The 22,507-nt window shown below is 39.9% G+C and overlaps 1 protein-coding gene across 17 annotated transcripts in view; it reads right to left on the bottom strand.

Annotated features, from left to right (window-relative positions):
• PAK3 (p21 (RAC1) activated kinase 3) overlaps positions 1-22,507 on the bottom strand; it is a 571,264-nt gene that overhangs the window by 68,905 nt on the left and 479,852 nt on the right. For 12 of the 17 annotated variants that reach the window (XM_049107809.1, XM_035711477.2, XM_049107806.1 and 9 more), the window contains 5 exons: positions 15,156-15,256; positions 12,466-12,528; positions 10,810-10,854; positions 9,527-9,680; positions 7,465-7,502 (listed from right to left, as the gene is read on the bottom strand). In XM_049107809.1, coding sequence (XP_048963766.1) covers positions 7,465-7,502; positions 9,527-9,680; positions 10,810-10,854; positions 12,466-12,468 — 240 coding nt within the window. In that variant the 5' untranslated portion in view covers positions 12,469-12,528; positions 15,156-15,256. The remainder of the gene's footprint in view (positions 1-7,464; positions 7,503-9,526; positions 9,681-10,809; positions 10,855-12,465; positions 12,529-15,155; positions 15,257-22,507) is intronic. The other 5 variants (XM_049107808.1, XM_025431423.3, XM_025431424.3 and 2 more) reach the window with 2 other exon arrangements.

Genomic DNA, 22,507 nt, shown 5'->3' with positions numbered 1-22,507 from the left:
CGTTGGCTGGTTGGTTGGAAAGAATGCATGGCCTTCAGTGGACATTGTGTTTTGCATGGTGGTCAGGCCAGAGAGCATTAGCTTATCTAGAACACACCTAGAACACCAGGCGTTGGCACTGAGAACTGAAATCCGCATTATTTCCTGGCCCCGTATTGAGTAAGACCTGGACCAGCATACTTCTCCATCCCTGTGTAAATAATACTGGGGCTAGGCATACTTTCTTTTCCCTGTGTTACACAGCATCAAATGAGAGTATATTTTCCTGTTTTTATGTTAATACTGAGAAGAAGCAAAAATAGCAACTTCTTACTCCATGAAATGCTTGTTCTTGGAAGATAAGACTGAACCAGCTGAAGTATTTTACTTGGTACGAATAACAGCTTGCTCACCAAGACTCTCTTGAAGTCTCTCACTTCACCAATCTAAAGTGATTTCATCATAAACACTGCACAATCCTAACCTGTTCCTTGTCTTGTAAGACCTGCTTTAAAATCACATAGCCATAGGGCAACTGGGTGGCTCAGTCGGTTAAGTGTCTGATTCTGGATTTCCGCTCAGTTCACAATCTCAGGGTCCTGAGATCGAGCCCCGCGTGGAGCTCCACACTCAGTGGGGAGTCTGCTTCTCTCTCTCCCTCTGCCCCTCCCCCTGCACTCTCTCTCTCAAATAAATAAATGAATTTTTAAAAATAAAATAAAATCACATAGCCATGCCCTAAAACCCTGTAAAGTTTCTCCCTGGACATCTCCTTTTTAAGACACTGCTAAAACCCTCTAAAGGGAGGGCTCTTTCTTGGTGCTAAAGTTTAATAAACAGCTTTGCTTATTAACAGGTTTTGCTGGTGGTCTTTTTGGGAGCCACAAGTATAATATTGCTACACTCTTCCTTCTAGGTTGAGATTACTATATCTGTCTAAGCTTGAATACAGATACTTTGGTTGCTCTTCAGATGATAACCAGAGGGGAGGGTGGTGGGGGATGGGTGAAACAGGTGATGGGAATTAAGTAGTGCACTTGTCATGATGAGCACTGGGTGCTATATGGAAGTGTTGAATCACTACATTGTACACCTGAAACTAATATTAATTACACTGTATGTTAACTGTCTGGAATTTAAATAAAAATTCAAAAATAAATCAAAAAAGCCCAAAAAGGAAAAAATAGATGAACAACAAGTAAAAAAATTTTTTTGTCTTATTAAAAATCTGGGATACATTTCTTGTGCCACACAGTGGGGCAAAGGAGGTGATTCTCTACTTGAGCAGGATCCTGGGGTCTTTTAGAATTCTGAAGTGTTTGGACAATCTCTTCAGAAAAATACAGGTAGGTATATGCTTTTCCATATAACTTCAAGGGTTCATAGATTGTAGGAAGCCCATCCGTACAGACTATAAGTTATTAAACCCTGCTCTAGAGCATATACTAGCTAGAGGAATTACCTTAGGAAACTCTTCTTCCTTTGAGCTTCATTGATAATGGCCAAAGGAATTAGAAGTAAGGACCTTGGAGGCTCTAGATAATGCAAAGTGTGGTCTGTGGGCCACTTTTCAAAGGAGGTTAAGATACAGATTTCAGGGCTCCATTCCATTTTGACTTGCACACTGTCCAGGCAATTTTGACACACACTGAAGTAAAAGAACCACTAATATAGATGAACAAAATAAATGCGTACTTCAAATCAAAAGCTCAATCTGTGTCAACTGTACAAGTAGCCTAAAATTGAAGAGTAGGTCCCTGAACAGTATTTAGTGTTTAATACACTCATACCAAAGAAACTACCATGAGTGAGCAGTAAACTAGATGTCACAGGATTATGGGAGGTATTGCTGAATTCAATATTAGTTATGTGGTCATTAGTTTAAAATATCTAGTGAATAAACTGCTTCTATGTTAATTCCCACACAGGCCACTAGAGGACACCAAAACTGATCGGTTTAGGCTATGTCGATTAGGGATAGTCCAATCCTATTAAATCAGATCTTATGGGATAGCTAGGTCTACTTAGGAGTGTTTATAATGCAAGAAAGCATAAGCAGTGTCAAGTGCAATCTCCCCCTGGAACCATAAGGAGAGCACAAGGTGCTTTCAATTGTCCATTCCTAAGTAGCTGAGTCCCACTGAAGAGGTCCAATCTAAATTTGAGCATCTAATCCAGTTCATTCGATCAATACAAACCCAGCCTTAGTTAAACGGTTTAGTGAACAACTACACCTGGAAATCCTGCCAGCCCTTCAAACTCCAAACTGGCCAATAGAAAACTCAGCATCTGCTCACAGAACTTTGTAACTCCTGAAAGATAGCATCCTCACCCTTTTGGCCACCGTCGTACCATTTTAGGTCTGCAATCAGCTTCGACCTTGACCTTTCCTCCAGCATCCCAAAATCCAATCAATAACCTAAACATTTCTGCAATTTGAACCTCATCTCCACTCCTACTGCCACTATCTCCCTCAGGACCACCTTACCTATGGGCCTGGATGCCTGCGCCACTCCTCCAACTGGTCTCCCTTCACCCAGCCTCACCTTCCTCCCCCCCTTTTTTAACTGAGGTTCGATTTGCCAACATACACAGTAACACCTAGAGCTTATCCCATAAAGTGCCCTCCTCAGTGCCCATCACCCAGTTACCCCATCCCGCCGCCCGCCTGCCCTTAAACTACCCTTTGCTCGTTTCCCTGAGTTAGGAGTCTCTCATGTTTTGTCACCCTCTCTAATTTTTCCCACTCATTTTCTCTCCTTTCCCGTAAACTCCCTTTCACTATTTCTTATATTCCCCATATGAGTGAAATCATATGAAAGATCTAAATTAAATGTGAGACAAGAATCCATCAAAATCCTAGAGGAGAACACAGGTAACACCCATTTTGAACTTGGCCACAGCAACTTCTTTCAAGATACATCTATGAAGGCAAAGGAAACAAAAGCAAAAATGAACTATTGAGACTTAATCAGGATAAAAAGCTTCTGCAGAGCAAAAGAAACAGTCAACTAAAAGACAACCCACAGAATGAGAGAAGATATTTGCAAATGACAAATCAGATAAAGGGCTAGTATCCAAGATCTATAAAGAACTTATTAAACTCAACACCCAAGAAACAAACAATCCAATCATGAAATGGGCAGAAGACATGAACATAAATTTCACCAAAGAAGATATACTCATGGCCAACAAGCATGTGAGAAAATGCTCCACATCACTTGCCGTCAGGGAAATACAAATCAAAACCAGCCTCACCTTCCACCCTTAATTCACTCTGGACATGTGCTGTCAGGTAACTGTTCCCAAGGCGTATGCTTTATTTGCCTAATTCTCCTGTTCCAAAAAACTCCAAGGGCTTCTCTGGGAAAAAGCCAGATTGATTGATTGACTGATTTCTTTCTTTCTTTCTTTCTTTCTTTCTTTCTTTCTTTCTTCTTTCTTTCTTTCATTTATTTATTTATAGTTTAAGCTTTACTTAGTTAACATACAGTGCGATATTGGTTTCCGGAGTAAAATTCAGTGATTCATCACCTCCATACAACCCCCAGCGCTCATTACAACATATGCCCTCCTTAATACCCTTCACCCCTCTAGCTGGTACTCCCTGCCCACCTCCCTCCATTAACCCTGTTTGTTTTCTACCTTTAAGATTCTCTTATGGTTTATTTTCCTCTCTCCCTTTCCCCACCCCCTTTCCCTATGTTCAGCTGTTATGTTTCTTCAATTCCACATAGGAATGAGATCATATGGTATTTGTCTTTCTCTGAGTGACTCATTTCACTTAGCATAACACACTCTAGCCCTATCCACATCATTGCAAATAGGCCAGATTTCTTAGAATACCATTTAAGGGCTGCTATTGATTTGGCTCCAAATTAATGCTCAAGGCTTAATTCCTAGGATTCCTTTTCTTGCATCTGTCTTCATTCAAACCACCTTTTTGTCCTCGTGCTCTCCTTACTACTGTGCCCTTTATATGTTTTTCCTTTTGCTTAGAATGCCTTCCTTTCACAGATCCAAATCCTACCTGACCTTCGCAATCTAGCTCAAATGTCACCTTTTCTATGAAGCCTTTTCCTTTAAAAAAAGATTTTATTTATTCATGAGAGACACAGGGAGAGAGTGAAAGGTAGAGACACAGGCAGAAGGAGAAGCAGGCTCCATGCAGGGAGCCCGATTCAGGACTCAATCCCAGGACTCCAGGATCGTGCCCTGAGCCCAAGGTAGACACTCAAAAGCTGAGTCACCCAGGCATCCTTATGATGCTTTTTTCAACTCAACATTCAACATTCAACAAATATGTACCATGTAAGTACCCATGTTGTACCAGGCACTGAGCTTAAGCCCTTCGAGACCAGGGCTTGCTTCCTTTTTCCTCCCCAGCTGAAAGTAATCTCTTGTCTCTGAGTTCTCAAAGCAAATGGACGTATTTTACAGTATGTAACATGGTCCATATTGTATTATGTTTTTTTATATACACACTTCTCTTTCCTTACCAGAATGAGCTCCAGATTTCCTAGTGTTTGTAAGAAGGCACTTGATAAATATATGTGAGAAAAGTAAATATCCAGTTGTTTTATTTCCCAACAGTGAGAACATCATTGTTTTCTGATTTGGTGGAATATTTTGATCATTATGTAGATTTAGTTTAAATTCCACAAACAAAACCAGTAGAAGCAAGCTCAAAAGAAAGGGACAGTATTTCGGGAGATACGAACTATTGACAAAAATAAATATCAATCTAAAGACTGTCCTAGCAGATTAGTGTTTAAAATAACTGACCTACCTACCTAAAAAAATACCAACTATTTCTTTGCCAGAATACCCAGCTAGTATTTATTATACAATAATGATATTAATTAAAGCAAGGGCAGTAAGATAAGTGTAGATCATGTAAGGTTGGCAGTTTTGCTTTAGCTTACATTTAATAAACATAGAGTATGTGCTAGGTGGTATACTAAGTATATTTATGCATTATCACATTAAAAATTCATACAATAAGACTAAACATCTATGTACAGAGCCTTCATACTTTTTTATTTTTATTTTTTGATAAATATTTTATTTATTCATGAGAGACATAGAGAGAGAAGCAGGCTCCCTATGGGGAGCCTGATATGGGACTCGATCCCAGGACACCGGGATCACGACTTGAGCCAAAGGCAGATGCTCAACCACTAAGCCACCCAGGCATCCCTATTTTTATGTTTAATTGTGGTAAAATATACATGGCATAAAATTTACCATCTTAGCCATTTTTATTCTTATTTTTTTAAGATTTATTTATTTATTCATTAGAGACACACAGAGAGAAGCAGAGACACAGGCAGAGGAAGAAGCAGGCTCCATTCAGGGAGCCCGACGTGGGACTCAATCCCAGGACTCCAGGATCAGGCCCTGGGCTGAAGGTGGTGCTAAACTGCTGAGCCACCCAAGCTGCCCTTAGCCATTTTTAAATGCACAGTTCAGTAGTGTTAAGTATATTCACAGTATTGTGCAACCAATCTCCAGAACCCTTTCCATCTTGCAAAAATTGAACTTTGTATACAGAGTAGTCTGTAGATCATATAAATAGAATCATACATTTGTCTTTTAATAAATGGATTATTTCACTTGGTATAATGTCCTCAAGGTTCATCCATGTGATAGCATGTATCAATGTGTCAGAATACCCTTCCTTTTTTTTTAAGGGTGGGCTCCATGCTGAGCATGGAGCTTGAACTCATGACACTGAGATGAAGACCTGGGCTGAGATCAAGAGTTGGACACCCAACCAACTGAGCCACCTGGGTGCCCCAGAATGTCCTTCCTTTTTAAGGCTAAATGATATTCCATAAAAAAATGATATTCCATGGTATGAATATACCACATTTATTTATCCATTCATCTGTTGATGGCCACATGGGTTCCTTCTACCTTTTGTATACTGTGAATAATGCTGCTATGAACACGAGTGTATGAAAATATGTTTTAAAACCTGCTGTCAGGGCACTTGGGTGGCTCAGTCAGTTAAGTGTCTGCCTTCGGCTCAGCTCGTGATCCCAGGGTCCTGGGATCAAGTCCTACATCAGGCTCCCTGCTTCTCGGGGAGCCTGCTACTTCTCCCTCTGCCTCTGCCTCTCACTCTCTGTCTCTCATGAAAAAATAAAATCTTTAAAAAAAAGAGAGAACTTACTGTCAATTCTTTTGGGTATAAATCCAGAAGTGGGATTGCTGGATCCCATGGTAATTCTATTTTTAATTTTTGAGGAACTTCCCCACAATTTCATGGCCTTTACTCTTTACCATTAATGATCTACTACTATCACACTTGTCACCCAGGGTGACATTAAGCAGGCCAGCATCTGTCCTCTATAAAAGGTTGTTATCCATGACTCTTCAAATCAACAGTTAGGAAACTCTCACTGATGTTAATTATTTCACAATAAAATCACACAAAGGTTAGCCTTGTCTAAGATAATTTTCTGTCTCATGTGTATGGATATTCTTGCAGATACTCTATCACTTCTAAGAACTTTGAACTCAAAAAAAAAAAAATAAAAAAAAAAAAAAAAAAAGAACTTTGAACTCAGTTACTTATTTTCTAGGCTCTGATAAAACTATATGAGTTTGGGCAAAGTCACTTCCCCCACTGGATCTGTTTATCAGAACAGGTGACACTCAAAAGTACAGTGATATGACCTCAGATGAATTATTTTACCTCTCTGAAACTCATCTTTAAAATGGAGACAGTGATTAAGACTTACCTAATCTGGTGGCAAGAAAGGTTAAGTGAATGCATACTGTTATTATATCAGTGCCTGGCACATTGTAAGTGTTGAGTAGAGAGAAGCCACTATCATTATGATTATTATTTTCAAGATTCTTTGTGTAAAAGAAATAGAAACATTTATTTACATAAAGATTCATACATGCATGTTCATAGTAGATTATTTACAATAGCCAAAAACTGCCAATGGTCCGGAGAGCCTTCCATGGGTAAATTGTTAACCAGAGTGGCACATCCATTCCATGGAGTACTACTTAGCAATAAAAAGGACAAATTACTGATAACACACAACTCGGATGAACCGTAAGAGCATTATGCTGAGTGAAAAAAAGCCAATCCCAAAAGGTCACATACTATATTATTTCATTTACATGAAATGTCCAGAAAAACAAATCCATACTACCAGATTAGTAATAGCCTGGAGCTAGGGGATGGGGATGGGATGGGGAATAACTGTAAGCAGGCATAAAGGAACTTAGGAGGTGATAAATGTATTCTAAAACTGGACTGTGGTGACAGAAGCACTGGTATATACATTTATCTACACTCATCAAACTGTACGTTTAAAAATGGGTGAATTTTATAGATCTAAATTATACCTTTAAAAACTGTTTTTTAAAAGAGTCTCTATCTAAACTGAATCTGTACAATGGTATCCTATTGGACTGCCAGAAACACTGATCACCCCAAACCATTTTCAATTTTTCACTTACCGAGGGATGGGCAGCTATGTATCCATGTGCGCTTTTATCTGAAAAGAAAAGATAAAGATATCACATTTATTTTATGAAGTCTGCCTCATTTAGAAACCAGACTTAATAAACAATTAAGTTGTATTAATTATTTTGTATTTTGTATTAATTAATTAATTTGACCAGAAGGAAATTCTCCTATTCAATATTGAATAGATGCTATGACAAATGACATCATTGTTCTGAAAATAACTCATATCCTTGCAAGGTTCACCATGTCATTTTATAGACCTTAATAAAGGCCTCCAGCGAATCTCATCTATATGTGTAATATTGAGATTACTTACTCAGATTTAATTTATTTGAGAGAGTGCATGTGTGCATGAACGTGCATGCAAGCAGGGGGAGGGACAGCGGAAGACGGGAGAGAACCCTAGAGCAGACTCCCCACTGAGCAGAGAGCCCGATGCAGGGCTCTATCCCAGGACCCTGAGATGGTGACCTGAATCGGAATCAAGGGTTGGATGCTTAACTGACTGAGCCACACAGGTGCCCCAAGATTACCTACTCCTGATTGGTATGAGTCTATACATATCCAGAATTTCTCCCTTACTTCCTCCTTCCCTCTCCTCCTCCCTCCCTCCTTCCTCTTCCTTCCTCCCTTTTACTGTCCCTTTCTTCCTTTCTCTTTCTCCTCCCCTGCGCTCCTCCCACCCTATTCCTCAGTCTCAACACTAGAACATCCACAGAATGTCTGGTGAGTTTCACTCAGCTCAAATACTAGAATGATGCATTTTTGGTTCTGGTCACCTGTGGTTCTACAGTGGGCCCGGAGGGCAGTTCTAGACTTCTTCACATTAAGCACTGTTTGAAGTATCACTAGGATCTCTGAGACATTTCACTCCACACGGAAAACGAAATACCTAAAAAGCTCTCCTTGATGGCTTTTTTTCCTTTTAGGTTTTCTCCATTAGAGAACAGCCATCAAGCAAAGCAATCTCAGTCAAAAACATCCTGTGGAGCACATGAATTACTATACATTTTAAGTTTGGGCTTTGACATTTGTTAGAACCAAATGAGACACTCCTCCCTTTCTAAGTAAGTCCTTGCACTATTCCTGAAGATATTTCAAGCCTACTCTATATTAAAACCAATGCTGAGAGATAGGGGCACTTTACAGCTGGGGCACTAATGATAGGATTCTCTTCTTTTTTTAGATGTTAAATAATAAGTTGTTCTAGAAAGGCAACCCAGATCATCTTTCTCAAAATGCAAAAATGTTTGGCATATATTTTTCAGTTGCTTACATGGCAAATGTGAATGTTCAAGCTTCAAACAAGGGCTGGGCCTACATGCTAGTAAATGAAGTCAAGATTTTGCCAGAACACAGACATTTTAATTTCTTATAAATAGCCAGGCATAATTTCTTTTTTTAAGCTTGATTTTGAGGTTGGAACAAAATGGCAACCACAAAATGTGTGCTGTATCATCACAGTATAAGTCAATGAATCAAAAGGATAAAATACATTTCAGGAGACCATGTTTTGATTCATACACCTCTTATTTCATGGTCACTTCACAAGGCCTGATTCTAAGTAACTGTCTTCTTCATTCCAGTGCAGAGACAGAACAATTGTGATTGAAACTGACAACCACTGCTTCACTGAGCAATCCCCCTCCTTGAGTTCTAAACACACCCAAGTAGTAAACCTCCTAATGTCAACTTCAACTTCCAGAACATCTTTCAATTTACTGATGTTGATGTCATTTGGGGAAGGAAGTAGAACTGAGGGCAGCCCTGGTGGCTCAGTAGTTTAGCGCCGTGTTCAGCCCAGGGTGTGATCCTGAAGACCCGGGGTCGAGTCCCACGTTGGGCTCCCTGCATGGAGCCTGCTTCTCCCTTCTGCCTGTGTCTCTGCCTCTGTCTCTCTCTCTCTGCATCTTTCATGGATAAATAAATAAAATCTTGAAAAAAAAAAAGGAAGTAGAACGGACTTCAGATGCCCTACAGGCATTCTGTTCTAATCCCAAGGTCCTGAGATAAGAATTACTTCTCTCTTTGATACTTTGGATTTACTCTTACCTCCTGATGTAAAGCTCATGTATTTCTGGTTGTTGACTGTTTCTTTGGAATCATAGAATTTGAGAACATCGAGAACAGCTTGTGGGTTCTTCTTCTGTTCCAGTTTTGTTATGTTGGAGGTTTGGAGTAACCGTGCCCACTGCTCAGGGATCCCCTGTGGACAACCAAAGAGAAAGAATGGAGCTCAGAACATTCAGCAGCTGCATTTTTATGTTCCAGTAAAGTTCTTCACCAAGAAGCCCATGCTACCTGTAGGATTACACTTGGGAAACTGAAGTGACACTCTAGATTTAAAGTTAGTAACTTAATAATGCAATCATTCTCTTTTCTAATTAAAACACATAGGTAAAACTAGGATCCAACTTAAAAAGGGTGGGTAGGAGTATGACTGTGATAGAAAAAAAAAAGCGCATGAAAATCACCTCCATATTAATTCTGCTCATCCATGAAATGATGTTTACGGCTTAGCTTATTTTTTCTGGCGACTCAGGGCAGACATAGCAAGACTTCTCTAAATTTGTGCACAGTGTAGTATAGTGCAGATCAATGGATTTTATATGACTGGAATAACAGAAGCTGTTTCTGGGCATGTTATTAATTGGGGGATCATTCCGAATAAAAGAAAAGCCTCACCCATGGTCAGTTTACACTTTGTGATTACAAAATGCAATTTGGCGGGGTGGGGGTAGGGTGTCAAGGGCTTTAATACAGAGGGGGACTGAGAAGAGACCAAAATAGAATAGTGGAGGAGCCACAGGCACGGAGATGCTAAATAGTCTCTCCTCTCCTCCCTCCATCCCCTCTTTGTTCATTGGCCACATAGAACCTGGGGACTATGACGACCATGCCGAAGCCTGGTGAGAATTGGCAATAATCCAAAGCATTTAGAGCAGAGAGGAGGGAGTATTTGGAAATCTGACCAAGGACAATTGCACGAATTCCACCAGAAGGTTAAGTTTCACATTGAGCATTTAGCATTCTTTCCCTACGTGCTCAGCCTACGGACGTCCCCATTTTGTAATTGTACAGACTCCAAGAGCAACTTGGAGTGAGAAACAGACACCCCATTCCTAAGTGCATCTAGACACAATTTATGTGGCCTGGTCCTACGAAGTCTCGGCAAGACAATGTGTGACGTGGGCCTCCAGAGTTTGGGAATGACAACAAAAAAGTGAGATAAGCCAAGCAACAATTCTACTGCACACACATGAACCTGCTGCTGCAGTGCTATGACATCTCAAAGAAGCACTTTGATGCAAGCTTCTTTTGGGCCTGTGACGCACCTCTGGGAGCTTCCCTGGGCACATCTGTGAGCCATAGAGATCTGGCTGTAATGGACGTAAATAAAGAAAGAAAAGAAAGTTAAAACAGAATGTGGGACAACTTAGAAGGTGGGAGGAGATGAAACCAATGGGTCTGAATGGGGAGGGGGGTTAATCCCTTCTAAAGTGGGGCGGTTATGAAAATAGAAAGGTTTTAACTAACGCGGGGTGGGGGCAGGACAGGATACAGGACAACGGATTTAAGAAAACAGAAAAAAGACAACTTTCTAATGTTTAGACGCATAATTTCCACTTTGGGCCAGATGCTTCCTCCAGAAATACACAATAAGAATTACTGTTAAGTGAGTGACCAGAGAAATTACCAGAAGGCAGAAACATGACTTTGGAGGAAAGAAGGATGGCATCATGAAAAGCTTGGACAATAATTTGTAAGTCTGTATTTACGACTGGGTAATCACAAGTAGCCAATGGCCATGTGATGAACTTACAAATTTCAATTCCCAATTCTGGTGAACCATTTCCGGTTTCACAGTGGAAGTGTCTGTGTGGCTAAAATGGACAGGATGGCAACATGGTGATGCTAAATTTAACTTCATTCTCATTGATGCGACTCTTCCGCATGTTGCACCTAAAGTCGTGACTGGTCTAGGGAAAACTAGATTATTAAGGATTTCCCACGCAGCCAGACTCTACCTTTAAAAAGTTTCTTTAGGCCAGGGAAAGGGAAACCATTTCATTTCAAGCCATATATGAACAATTTCCATTTTAATGCTGCAGTTCTAAAGTCGCACTTCCCACAAAATAAGATCGGATATAAGATAGCAGCTTTGTCTAAAGAAAGATACTGTCTCCAAAGCTACAGAGACATGCTTCGACCCAACTGGTTTGATTTGGGATATAGGTCTTTGATTTCCTGGCATTTGGGGTCACTCCAAGCACAGTGAAACGACACTTTGACATGCATTAATCACGCAATTTGATGCTAAAGCCTTAAGCCACATATTTGAACTCAGGAGCCCATGCATGATCCCAGTTCTGATTCTAAGTGCAATTAATAGCATTTGGTTAATACTGTAATGGCCAAAGGAGTTATTAAGTGTTACAAAACCAGGTATGCGTTGCACATAACCACTAGAGCAGACATCACTGGCATGATCATTACCGTAATCATTAGAATATTTGCAGTTATACATTCTCATGGCACTTCTAAACTTTTGTGATACATAAATGTCTTGTGATCACTAGACAGCAGGAAGACATTCTGTCAATTGCAGAAGATCCTTCAGACAACTATACTTACCACATGACTACACTGCTGACATAGTCTCTTTTTTCTTTGATAAGTTGAGATAAACTAGTCCATCAATAAGACCTGACGCTTAAATTTGAATGTGTGCCACAGAGGCACTTAATCAGAAAGCCATCTCATTGCTCCAAATTGAGGTACAAATCCCAAAAGTTAAGACAGCTAATGGAGACCTAGAAGTATGAGCATCAGAAGCAGGAGCACATATCAATGCCTGACCACATGTACAAAAACAACCAGATGTACAACAAGCTGGGGATTGTCCGGTGTAGCCCAGGAGAATGGCAGCATGATACAACAGGCCAAGCATTTATCTTATCATGAGAAATGATCATTTATATCACTCATACCATTTTTCCCTCTGATTGACTTGAAGCGACCGTCACAGGTCTAGAGGTCTGGAAGGGGGAGTTCTGAAGTATTTAGGACAAAAATGGCAATATAAAGGGTAAGGACTTTTAATACTTTAGTATCCCAAATCTCACCTCCCAACCTACTTTGAATCTCAGGGCCCAAGTGCATACCCAAGCATACAAGGTCATATGGGCCAACTAGCCATAGGACAATCACCAAGCGGCACACCAAATTGGAGTCCAAATATTCACAATGACAGGCCCTTGGAAGACAACTGAACAAGACAGTTCAACAAATTGCTCAAAATGCAACCTAAGCAACAGCAATAATCAAATTTAGTAATACATCCCTCCCCCTCTGTGCACACATTACATTAGTGGTACCGTGGCAAATAGGACCCGATTTTTTTTTTTTTTTTTTTTTTTTTTTTTTTAGGACCCGATTTTAAATGCTACCAACAACATGATTTTAAAAGCTTATTACCATTTGGCATTTTTTAAAGTCTGTAAGTGTAAACCATAGGTAAAAAGAGTTAAAAAGGGCAGAATGTGGCATCTTTAAATATAATGTACGGACAAGTAGTTTCTTTCTTTCTTTTTTTTTTTTTTTGGACAAGTAGTTTCAAAAGACCATCATGAGGGCAATAAGTGCATCAGATTTCCAAATTTAGCCTATGTCTGTCTGTATATTCAAAGGATTTCTAACAACTGCCTGCCTCCAAACAGCTGCTTTATTTTAAATTGGGTGTCAGGGAGGAGGGGGAGCACAGGTTTTGGTTGGATTTGGGTTTAGTTGCATCAAACTGTTGTTCACAATTGGAAAGAGTGTCCATCACATATCCCACCCTTCTAGTTGGTTCTTTAGGTTCTAAACAACAGCAAAGTGAAAATGCAGTCAGCAAGATGATGGTGATTCACTTTTTTTCATTTCCATTCAGAACCCAAAAAGAACAAAGCAAGAGCTAAAGATAGATTAGATCATGAGATGTCAAGCAAGTTGGAAAGAGCGGAAAAAATAAAAAAATTGGAAAGGAACCAGAATGTCACACAAGAATAGTGGAGGAGAAAACTTTCACGTCAGACCACAAAAAGGAAGGAAAAAAATGGTATGACAGCAATAAAATATAAGTTAAAACAGAGAAAAGACACATAGAAAATAAAGAATGTCAAAACTGGAAACATAATGTTCTTAAAACAGGGAAGAGTTATTGGACAAAATTTATAAATTTTAAGTGCTCTTACTGTTTCAAGTGTCAAAAAAGTCATAATATCTTTGCTCAGATTATAAAAACTATTTATTTATTTATTTATTTATTTATTTATTTATTTATTTATTTATTTATTTTGGTGGTGATGGTGTAATGGTAGTGGTGACAGTACTCAAGGCCATTTGAATAAAGTCTTTGACTCTAGTGATGAAATTTGTTAAATCTTACCAGTGTCTCAACTTTATCAATGTTAGTACTTCTTTACATTCTCTTCTGCTTGTTACTGAGAGTACAGAAATAACCAGCTCACATCACTTTACAAGGCCAAGATGTTTAGTCAATTGTGATTTTATTCTCATATTGCGTACTTCCAGAATTGAAAAAAAAAGGGGGTATCTTGGCTGTCAATTCAGAGACATGGTTTGCTTCTTCAAATCCAGTTGATTTGTCCCTTGCCCCCTTTTGGTTCACTGAATCATAGGAGTTTACTTACTAATTGTCAAGTTATGAGACGGAAAATTTAATTATTTAACATCTAAAAGTATCTCTTACACCAAGAACTCAAGAATCGGTGGTGATATTATAGAAGTTTTTTTTCCTGAATGCATTAAAAATTACTCATTATCTCAGAATGTACATTTTTATTGAGATCCTTACTAGTATGGAAAAAGGTAGCTGATCCTCCTGGGGACATATTTCTAGCCACATCTTTTCTTTCATCCATCTAAAAACAAAGATGCCAGATCTTAAAACACACACACACACACACACACACACACACACACACAAAATGACTGAGATCTTGCACTATTTGAGCACTACAAATATCCAAAGAAAGGCTGACTCTATAGCTATGGTCTTTCTGGAGAATTCTTATTGGATTGTATATATGTAAGCACATAACCACTAACGCACACATGACTATCCATAAATATTCTTCCTGAAACATGGGGTTTGTTGTTTTGAAGGCCTATAAAATACACCTGTTAATAAGCCTGAAAATAAGCTACATTCTTAAAATCAAAGGGAAGAGCAAATCAATTTTACAGAATTTTGGTTAGAGTGGTTAGCTGATCTGAGTAATCCAGGTTCCAATGTAAAGCCTGAATTATTCAGATGGACTGTCTTCACTGGCATTCAGATGGACTGTCTTCACTGGCCAACTCGAGTCAATGATTCTCTGATTTCACTTCAAACAATAAAGAAGCTCAACAGTCTACTAGGACTACCTCTCCTGTGCCATGGAAAATTCACATTTTCAACATCAAGTTGAAGACTAACAATGATCAGACATTTTTATGATGGACAAAATAATTTTGTCAGTACTTTTCGTGTGATTGACTAGGCATAGTCCATCTTCCTTGAAATCATCCAAAGCATCAAGCCTGACATTCTGGGACATGGACATGATTTCTTGAAACCTGTTTTCACAAAGGAATTTTTTCATGGCTTGCAAAACACAATAAGGAGCTTACTTACAGTGAACTCCCCGGTGACTGCGTCAAACCCCACATGAATCGTATGTTCAAAGTCTGAAGGAAGAGAGATCTCTGGGCGTTCTTTCTCCTTCTTCTTATTGGCTAAAGGCAAAATGTTGACATGTATTTATTGGGCATATAATTTTATCTTCACTAAGTTGTACAATTAGGTTCATCGAAACAATTACAAAGTTTGAATAATTGATTCCAACACAAGCTTAACAGTATTTAGCTCCACAAATTATAATTTCATCTTGCAGAAGTAGCTGAGAGTTCGACAAAACTGTTACATCCAAATAATTTATACATTTCCAAAATTTGGTTCAAACAAAATTTGTGGTCACACGGATTTATGTCCTTTACCAGTCTAATAATGTAACCAATGGGTACCTAAGTGTATTGTGTTTAATTGGCTTTGTCGGATCAAACAGGACTTATTAAAGAAGAAATTCATTATGCTCAAGTCAAGCTAAGGCTTACTATTAGAATGAAAAAATAGAAAAGTGCTTAAGCTATGTATAAAAGTGTTATGAATTGTTTCCACATTAACCATACTGAAATATCAAGCAGCTAGAGCTTATTTAATTTACATGTGTACATTATGAAGCATATATTAATAGACTCTTGGTCTTCTTTCAGTGAGAATAGCATTGCTAGCCAATAATGTTACACATCTTTCTTTATCATTAAAAATGTTTTTAATCATTTCCTTTGCTAGCAAAAAAAATACAAATTGCTGCTTTTTATTGAATTAATTTTATTTAGTTCTCAGTAACCTCAAATCAATGCCTTGGCTTAGTCATTCCAGTTAGTAGCTATTTTTCCGTGTCTCTAATATATTTTGTCATATTAGCCATTGAAAATCATTGTCCTCAAGTAGCAGATTTTTCATAGTGACACAATTATGAATAAACACATCTATAGTTAATATGTCAAAAGCCTTGAAAGATATTATCACTGGAGAAGTTAAGTTGGGAACAGTATTGAAATTAGTCTATCTTGGAACAGATTCCAGGAGAAAGTTACTATGGAAATGTAAAATGGCATCAAGTAGGTTCCATAATAGACATAGAAGCAGATCAGAGCACGTATCACTGATCAGGGTACATTTCACACTCCAAAGACAATAATAATAACACTCAGTCTCCCAATAATGGGAAAGTCAGCATGATTTGCCCAAATGAAACCAGTCAACCTCAGAATTGCCGGGGCGGCCAATTTAGAACATGCTGGTTCAAATAGATGTTTTCTTGGCCTGAATTTTGGACAGCATTCAATGAACCATATATGGATTACTGGTTTTGTGGGTTATCCAGGATAAATTCTAATTCAAAATCTTTCACGTTCAAATGTCACTCTTATGACTTCTTTTCTCTTTCTATCCTCTTTCACTGCTCCCTATTTCCAGCCAGAAGACAGAGAGATGGGGCAGAAATATGGATGTTCAAGGAGTAAGAAGATTAGGATACAGGATTAGGAAAGAAAGATTCAGAAGTGGGGTTGGGGGTGGAAGAGTAGACAAAGGTCACTCAGGGCCTCTGCCTGGCCATAGAACACATTAGGATTCATTTTGAAAAGTACATGTGTGCCATTCAACTTCACTTCCACATAGATGCGATTATTACAGTAAACCTACTTTACTGAGTATCATCCTAACTGAATAGGGAAGTGCAGAGTTTTTTGTTTGTACTACTACCTCCGCTGTTTTTTTTTTTTTTATTGAAAAGACCTAATTTTATTGCCCATTTAGTAACATGTTTGTTCCACAAACTAATTTCTCATAAAGCAAAGCACAACCTTTTCTTATAAATAATATAAATTATTTTATTTACAGAAACTTGTTACAAAACAGACTATTTATTTCTTCTCTTTTAAATATCTAAAGTAATTTTCTATCCCTTGACATTTGTTCATGTTCTATACAGCAGCCAACACAAAGTCCAGCTGAGATGCCCTTGATTATGTGTACAAATTATCAAACTATTCACACATTTTAACACAGGAGATTGCTTTTATAACCAAGCTCAAAAAACAAAAACAAAAACAAAACCGCAAAATGCTTTTCAAGGCCCTACATTCACACTGACAGTATGTAGTGCTCACTTAAATGATCTGAAAATGTAGAATGTTTTGCACAAAATGTAAAAATGATTATTTTTCTGCTAAACAACGAAACTTTAACAATCATTTTCCAAAGTTTCCTCCCCCACCCCCGCCCTCTCCCTTCCCCGGACAGAATGAGAGATAGTAAGCTATCATTCATATATTGGGTGGCCACCATGCAGGTATCCTAGCTACTCCTGGAACCGTGCGTATCCTTGTTTTTCCTCTCCCCTGCTTTCCCATCCATGTTGGATGAAGTTGGCTACCTCTCTTTTTACTTCCTTCACAATGTGATCTCCTCCTCCTTTGGTGACTGTTCTTTATTTGATTGGCATTTGCTTCTCCTTCTGCCTTTATTAATGCAGTCGTTGACTTTTAATAATCCTTTCCTCATGCTCGTTACTCTTGGAGGGCATCCACTCCCAGATACCAACCCATGCTGGGTAATTCACTAATCTGTGGTTGGCAGGGGTAGATGCAGGTACTGTGGGACCAAACACTTTATACAATTTGAGAGGTGAATGCTCCCTTTAAGGAAAAACAATGCAAGATGGCTAAGGTCCTTTTGAGGGCCCTGGAAGAGCCCCAGGCCAGTGAGGAGCTCTAGGGAAGCTTTATTCGCTTCACAGTTAATATACTCCTAGTGATCCTGACTTTCTTGGGGTCAAAGACTGCTCTGAAAATCTGAAGAAAGCTGTGGAACTTCTTTTTTTTTTTTTTTTTTTTTAATTTTTATTTATTTATGATAGTCACAGAGAGAGAGAGAGAGAGGCAGAGACACAGGCAGAGGGAGAAGCAGGCTCCATGCACCGGGAGCCCGACGTGGGATTCGATCCCGGGTCTCCAGGATCGCGCCCTGGGCCAAAAGCTGTGGAACTTCTGCCCATAAATTGCACTGCACACATCTACACAATTTTGCATATAATTTCAGAGGTTCAAAACTCCCCCAAACTCCAGGTTGAGAACCTGTAGCTCAACTTGCATTCGTGATCTCTCTTGCCAGTAAACAGTCTTTCCTTACTTTCCATTAGTATTGGCTGAATGTTTGAAGCACATTGACTTAGCCATAACCATTCCACTTGGGCTGAGTGGATGGAATCTCTCTAGAAGGCTACCTGATTGCCAGTCCCTTACCAGCCTGATCATGCCATTCCCTTCACTCAGGGCTAAGTGTAACAAAGGCAGGAAGCCCAAACTTGCTCTTCTTCCAATGTCCACATACTCTCAGTGAAATGATACCACTAACCATCCAGATCAGAGAAGGATTCAGGCTTTACACACCTCTTCTTTGGGAGGCCCTGAGCAACGAGAAGATTATAATCCCCTTCCCCAATATATAATTCAAATAAAAACAATACTAAGGCTTAAAAAGGTAAGCAGATCCAAAAAGCTCCTGTACTCCATTGGTGATGAAGTTTTTCTAAAAACTCAATATATAAAGTAAAAATGTGGCCAGTTTTGGGGGCGCCCTGATTTGTGAGGCCTGTAGCACACATTTACTCTGGCTATGGGGTAATTCAGCACTGGACCAACTGCCCAAGCTATAAATTTGGGAGTGTCTTTGACTCCCACTGCATTTCTACCTTAATTGGTCCCCAAGTTCTATTCTATCTCCCAAACTCGTCTTGAATCTACCTTCTTCCTTTTGTCCCCCAAAACCATTACCTTAGTCTAAGGTACCAGTATTGCTCACCTGGTCTTATTGCTTCCAATCTTGTCCCTTACTATCATTACTTTGTGTCCAGAGTAATCTTTGAAGTCTACAAATCTGACCATATTCCTGCCATTAAGATCCTTAAACATGGGGATCCCTGGGTGGCTCAGCGGTTTAGCGCCTGCCTTCGGCCCAGGGTGTGATCCTGGAGTCCCGGGATCGAGTCCCACATCAGGCTCCCTGCATGGGGCCTGCTTCTCCCTCTGCCTGTATCTCTGCCTCTCTCTCTGTGTCTCTCATGAATAAATAAATAAAATCTTAAAAAAAGATCCTTAAACAGCCCCCCATTCTACATATGGCAAAAGTTCATACTCATTAGCATGCTACCCAAGGACCTACATGATTTGCCCCCAGCTTACCTCTCCATTGTCTATTCTTGCCATAGCCCCCACTGTCCCATACCCATGTCATGCTTTCTAAACTGCTGGATATTCTCTTACTGCCAAGACTTTAATGCTAAGCCAAGGCCTGGCAAGTCTTACCTCTTACCAAGATCCCTCATCCCACACTTTGGGTGGGTAACTCCCATCAGTCTTTATTCTTGAAGACTCATTCTTGGGCTTCCTCTTCTTTTACAAGTCTTGTCCTGTCATCCCTCTGCAGACAAGGTTAAATGCCCTTCTCTTCATGCTCTGATAGAACTGTCTGGTACATACTCTGATCTTCGCATATATCAACACTAGATTGTTATTTCTTCTTTACATACCTGTCTCTCTAGCTAAAATTTGAGATACCTGACAGCAGAGACTGTATCTTACTCATTCTTATATTCCCTAGCACCTGGCTTATGTCCACACACTTAATGATTATCATTTATGGAACATGCCCCATGTGCAAAAAGTCCTTCTAGGGTCATCTCATTTCATCTCCACCACAATCTCATTAGGTAAACTTTTTTAGTATTTTATTATTGCTTTATAGATAGGTAAAAGTGAGAGTGAGGTTCAACCACTTGCCCAGGGTTACACAGCTGGCAGGCGTCACAGCCAGAATTTGAATGTAGGTCCCAACTGCATCTATAGAGCCCAAGTTCTTAACAGCTACACCATTTATTATTCAGTAGCATTTTAAAAAGCAACATTTTTGAGCTCTAGACTTCAGTAAATGTTTAGTGATTGAATGGAGCTTAGATGAGAATTTTTTTTGTCTTTCTTTTCCTTTTCTGGAATACTAAAATGTCTATCTCCCCACCAGAAAATTCTGTTGAGCACTGGTTGTTTATATTAAGATTCAGTCTAACTTGAATCTTGGCTTGATAAGACTCAGTCTGATCAGCTCTGGGTTGATGTTTGCAGAGAGCAAAAGCCCAAGTGAGTACCACTTTCTAAGTGTTATCACCCATACCTTACTGGAACATAGAACAAAGGTCACAGATTGCCAACTAGACCACAGACTGCAAAGTGTTTGGCCTTGGGACCCTCTGGGTGTGCATGAGTTCTGGTTATAGCTCTAGGGGCCAGTGAACCTCCCTATAGTCTCTCATCCTGACAGCTTTCTCCATCCCACTATATGTTAAAGAAAGAAAAGTCTCCACCCCAGTCATCTGTTATCTCCTCTATGCCCTACCCCAATCAATGTTCTGCATTTCCCCAGTGGCTGCAGCTTATTCCATTACCAATTCCCTTACAATTCTTTATATAAGATAGAGAGAACCTCATCCCCAGAGATTCAGATTCAGTTAGTCTGGGGCAGACCCCAGCACCCTTAATTTTTAAAGCTCTTCAGGTAGTTCCACTAAGCAACTGGGGTGGAGAAAAACAACTTTTAGATCTACTCTCCAATGAGGGTACCACTGCCTCAGATAATCCTGAAAGATACTGCTTATTCTTCCCCATCCCAAGTTCTTGGGCATAGAGGAATAGGGAAGGGCAGGGTTTTCCCCTTTTAATTCCAAACTGTTGATCTGAGATCAGTACTTCTTCATTTGCCTACAAAAGCCCCTCCTTTGAGGTTACTGCCATTCAATGGTCTCACCCAAGTCCCCTTATCTATTGAGGACTCGACTCCGGCTCCCAGTCTTTCTTCCTGCCCTCAATGCTGCCACCACTCCGTGAAATGTGAGAGATAAATGGACATCGCTTCTACACGTTCTCCTTTTACTTCCTTGACTTCCCTCAGTTCTTTTTTTAAAATATTTTATTTATTTATTCATGAGAAACAGAGAGAGAGAGAGACAGAGAGAGAGACACAAAGAGAGAGAGGCAGAGACACAGGCAGAGGGAGAAGCAGGCTCCATGCAGGGAGCCTGACGTGGGACTCGATTCCGGGTCTCCAGGATCAGGCCCTGGGCTGAAGGCAGCGCTAAACCGCTGAGCCACCCGGGCTACCCAACTTCACTCAGTTCTAATGAATTTCAGCTCCCTTCTACTTCAATCTGCTCCCATGGCCACCACTAACCCAGGGGTTCTCAACCAGTGCTGCTCATGAGAATAATCCATAGAGTTCTAAAAAAGACCAATGCCTAGAGCCCACCCAGAACCTACTATAGCAGGATTTTTAGGGGGTGAGACCTGGATAAATGATCTTCTACGCTCCACAGATGATGTGCAGAGTGGAGGACCACAGGTACCCCAGGCCTTTTCATGATCTGGAATGACCCTCTGCCCATTGCCAACTTCCTTTCCCATTTCTCTCACTGAACATTCCAGAATTTGTCCATTTTGCTCAAACTTCTGCAGCACCCTCTCCTCCTTGACTTTCTGCATATGAAATGTTTTCACTTCACTGAGAAATGGAGGCCATCCATTTGGAACTCCTTTGACTTCACTTCCTGTCCTGCTCCAATTGCATTTTTCTCCAAGAGTAACATCTCATGTCTCACCGGAAGCACTGTCCCCTCCTCTGCCTAAGGTTTATCTTTCCACTGGTACTCCAGCTGCCAGTCCCTCTCACTTCACCAGGGGTCTCACACCACCAGTTATTGTCATTTCTTCCTGTATCTTCAATTTCTCCCTCCCTACTGACACTTTCTATCTGGCCTGCAAGACCTACTGAGTTCTCTTTTGTCCTTAAAAATGAAAACCCTCTGCCATCTCATATCATTTGCTCCATGCTAAATCTCAGCCTTTCCTTCTTGAGCTTAAACTTCTTGAAAAGGCAATCCAGACTTCCTTAATCCTCCCTCCTCAAAGTAGTGCAATGAGTCCCTGAGGTCTCAAATTCATCTCCTACTTGAAAATGCCCACTTTTCAGTCCTTATGACTGTTGATCCTTCAGTCAAAAGCAACATTGCTGACCATGAACTTCATGAAACCAAATCCTTTCTCCCCTCTTTCATGCAATCCTTTTCTGGAGCCTGTTCCTGAATTTCTGGGTCTTCTTTTGACTCTTTAGTATTTCTCAGGAGTTGTCTTCAGTCCTTATCTCTTACCAACATGCCTCTCCCTTCTGCCACCTCATCTACTTGTATGGTTACATTAGTGGCTCTCCGTGTGTATGTCCAGCCCTGACCTCTCTGGGGTACCCTGACCCCATGGGGTTGCCTTCTGAACCCCTATATTTCAATATTTTAAAAATTAAACTAATTTTCCACTGCT

Source organism: Canis lupus, chromosome X, assembly GCF_003254725.2.
Source record: "Canis lupus dingo isolate Sandy chromosome X, ASM325472v2, whole genome shotgun sequence".
NCBI lineage: Eukaryota > Metazoa > Chordata > Mammalia > Carnivora > Canidae > Canis > Canis lupus.
The sequence above is the reverse complement of the archived record's forward strand: the minus strand, read 5'-3'. Positions and strand labels throughout refer to the sequence as shown.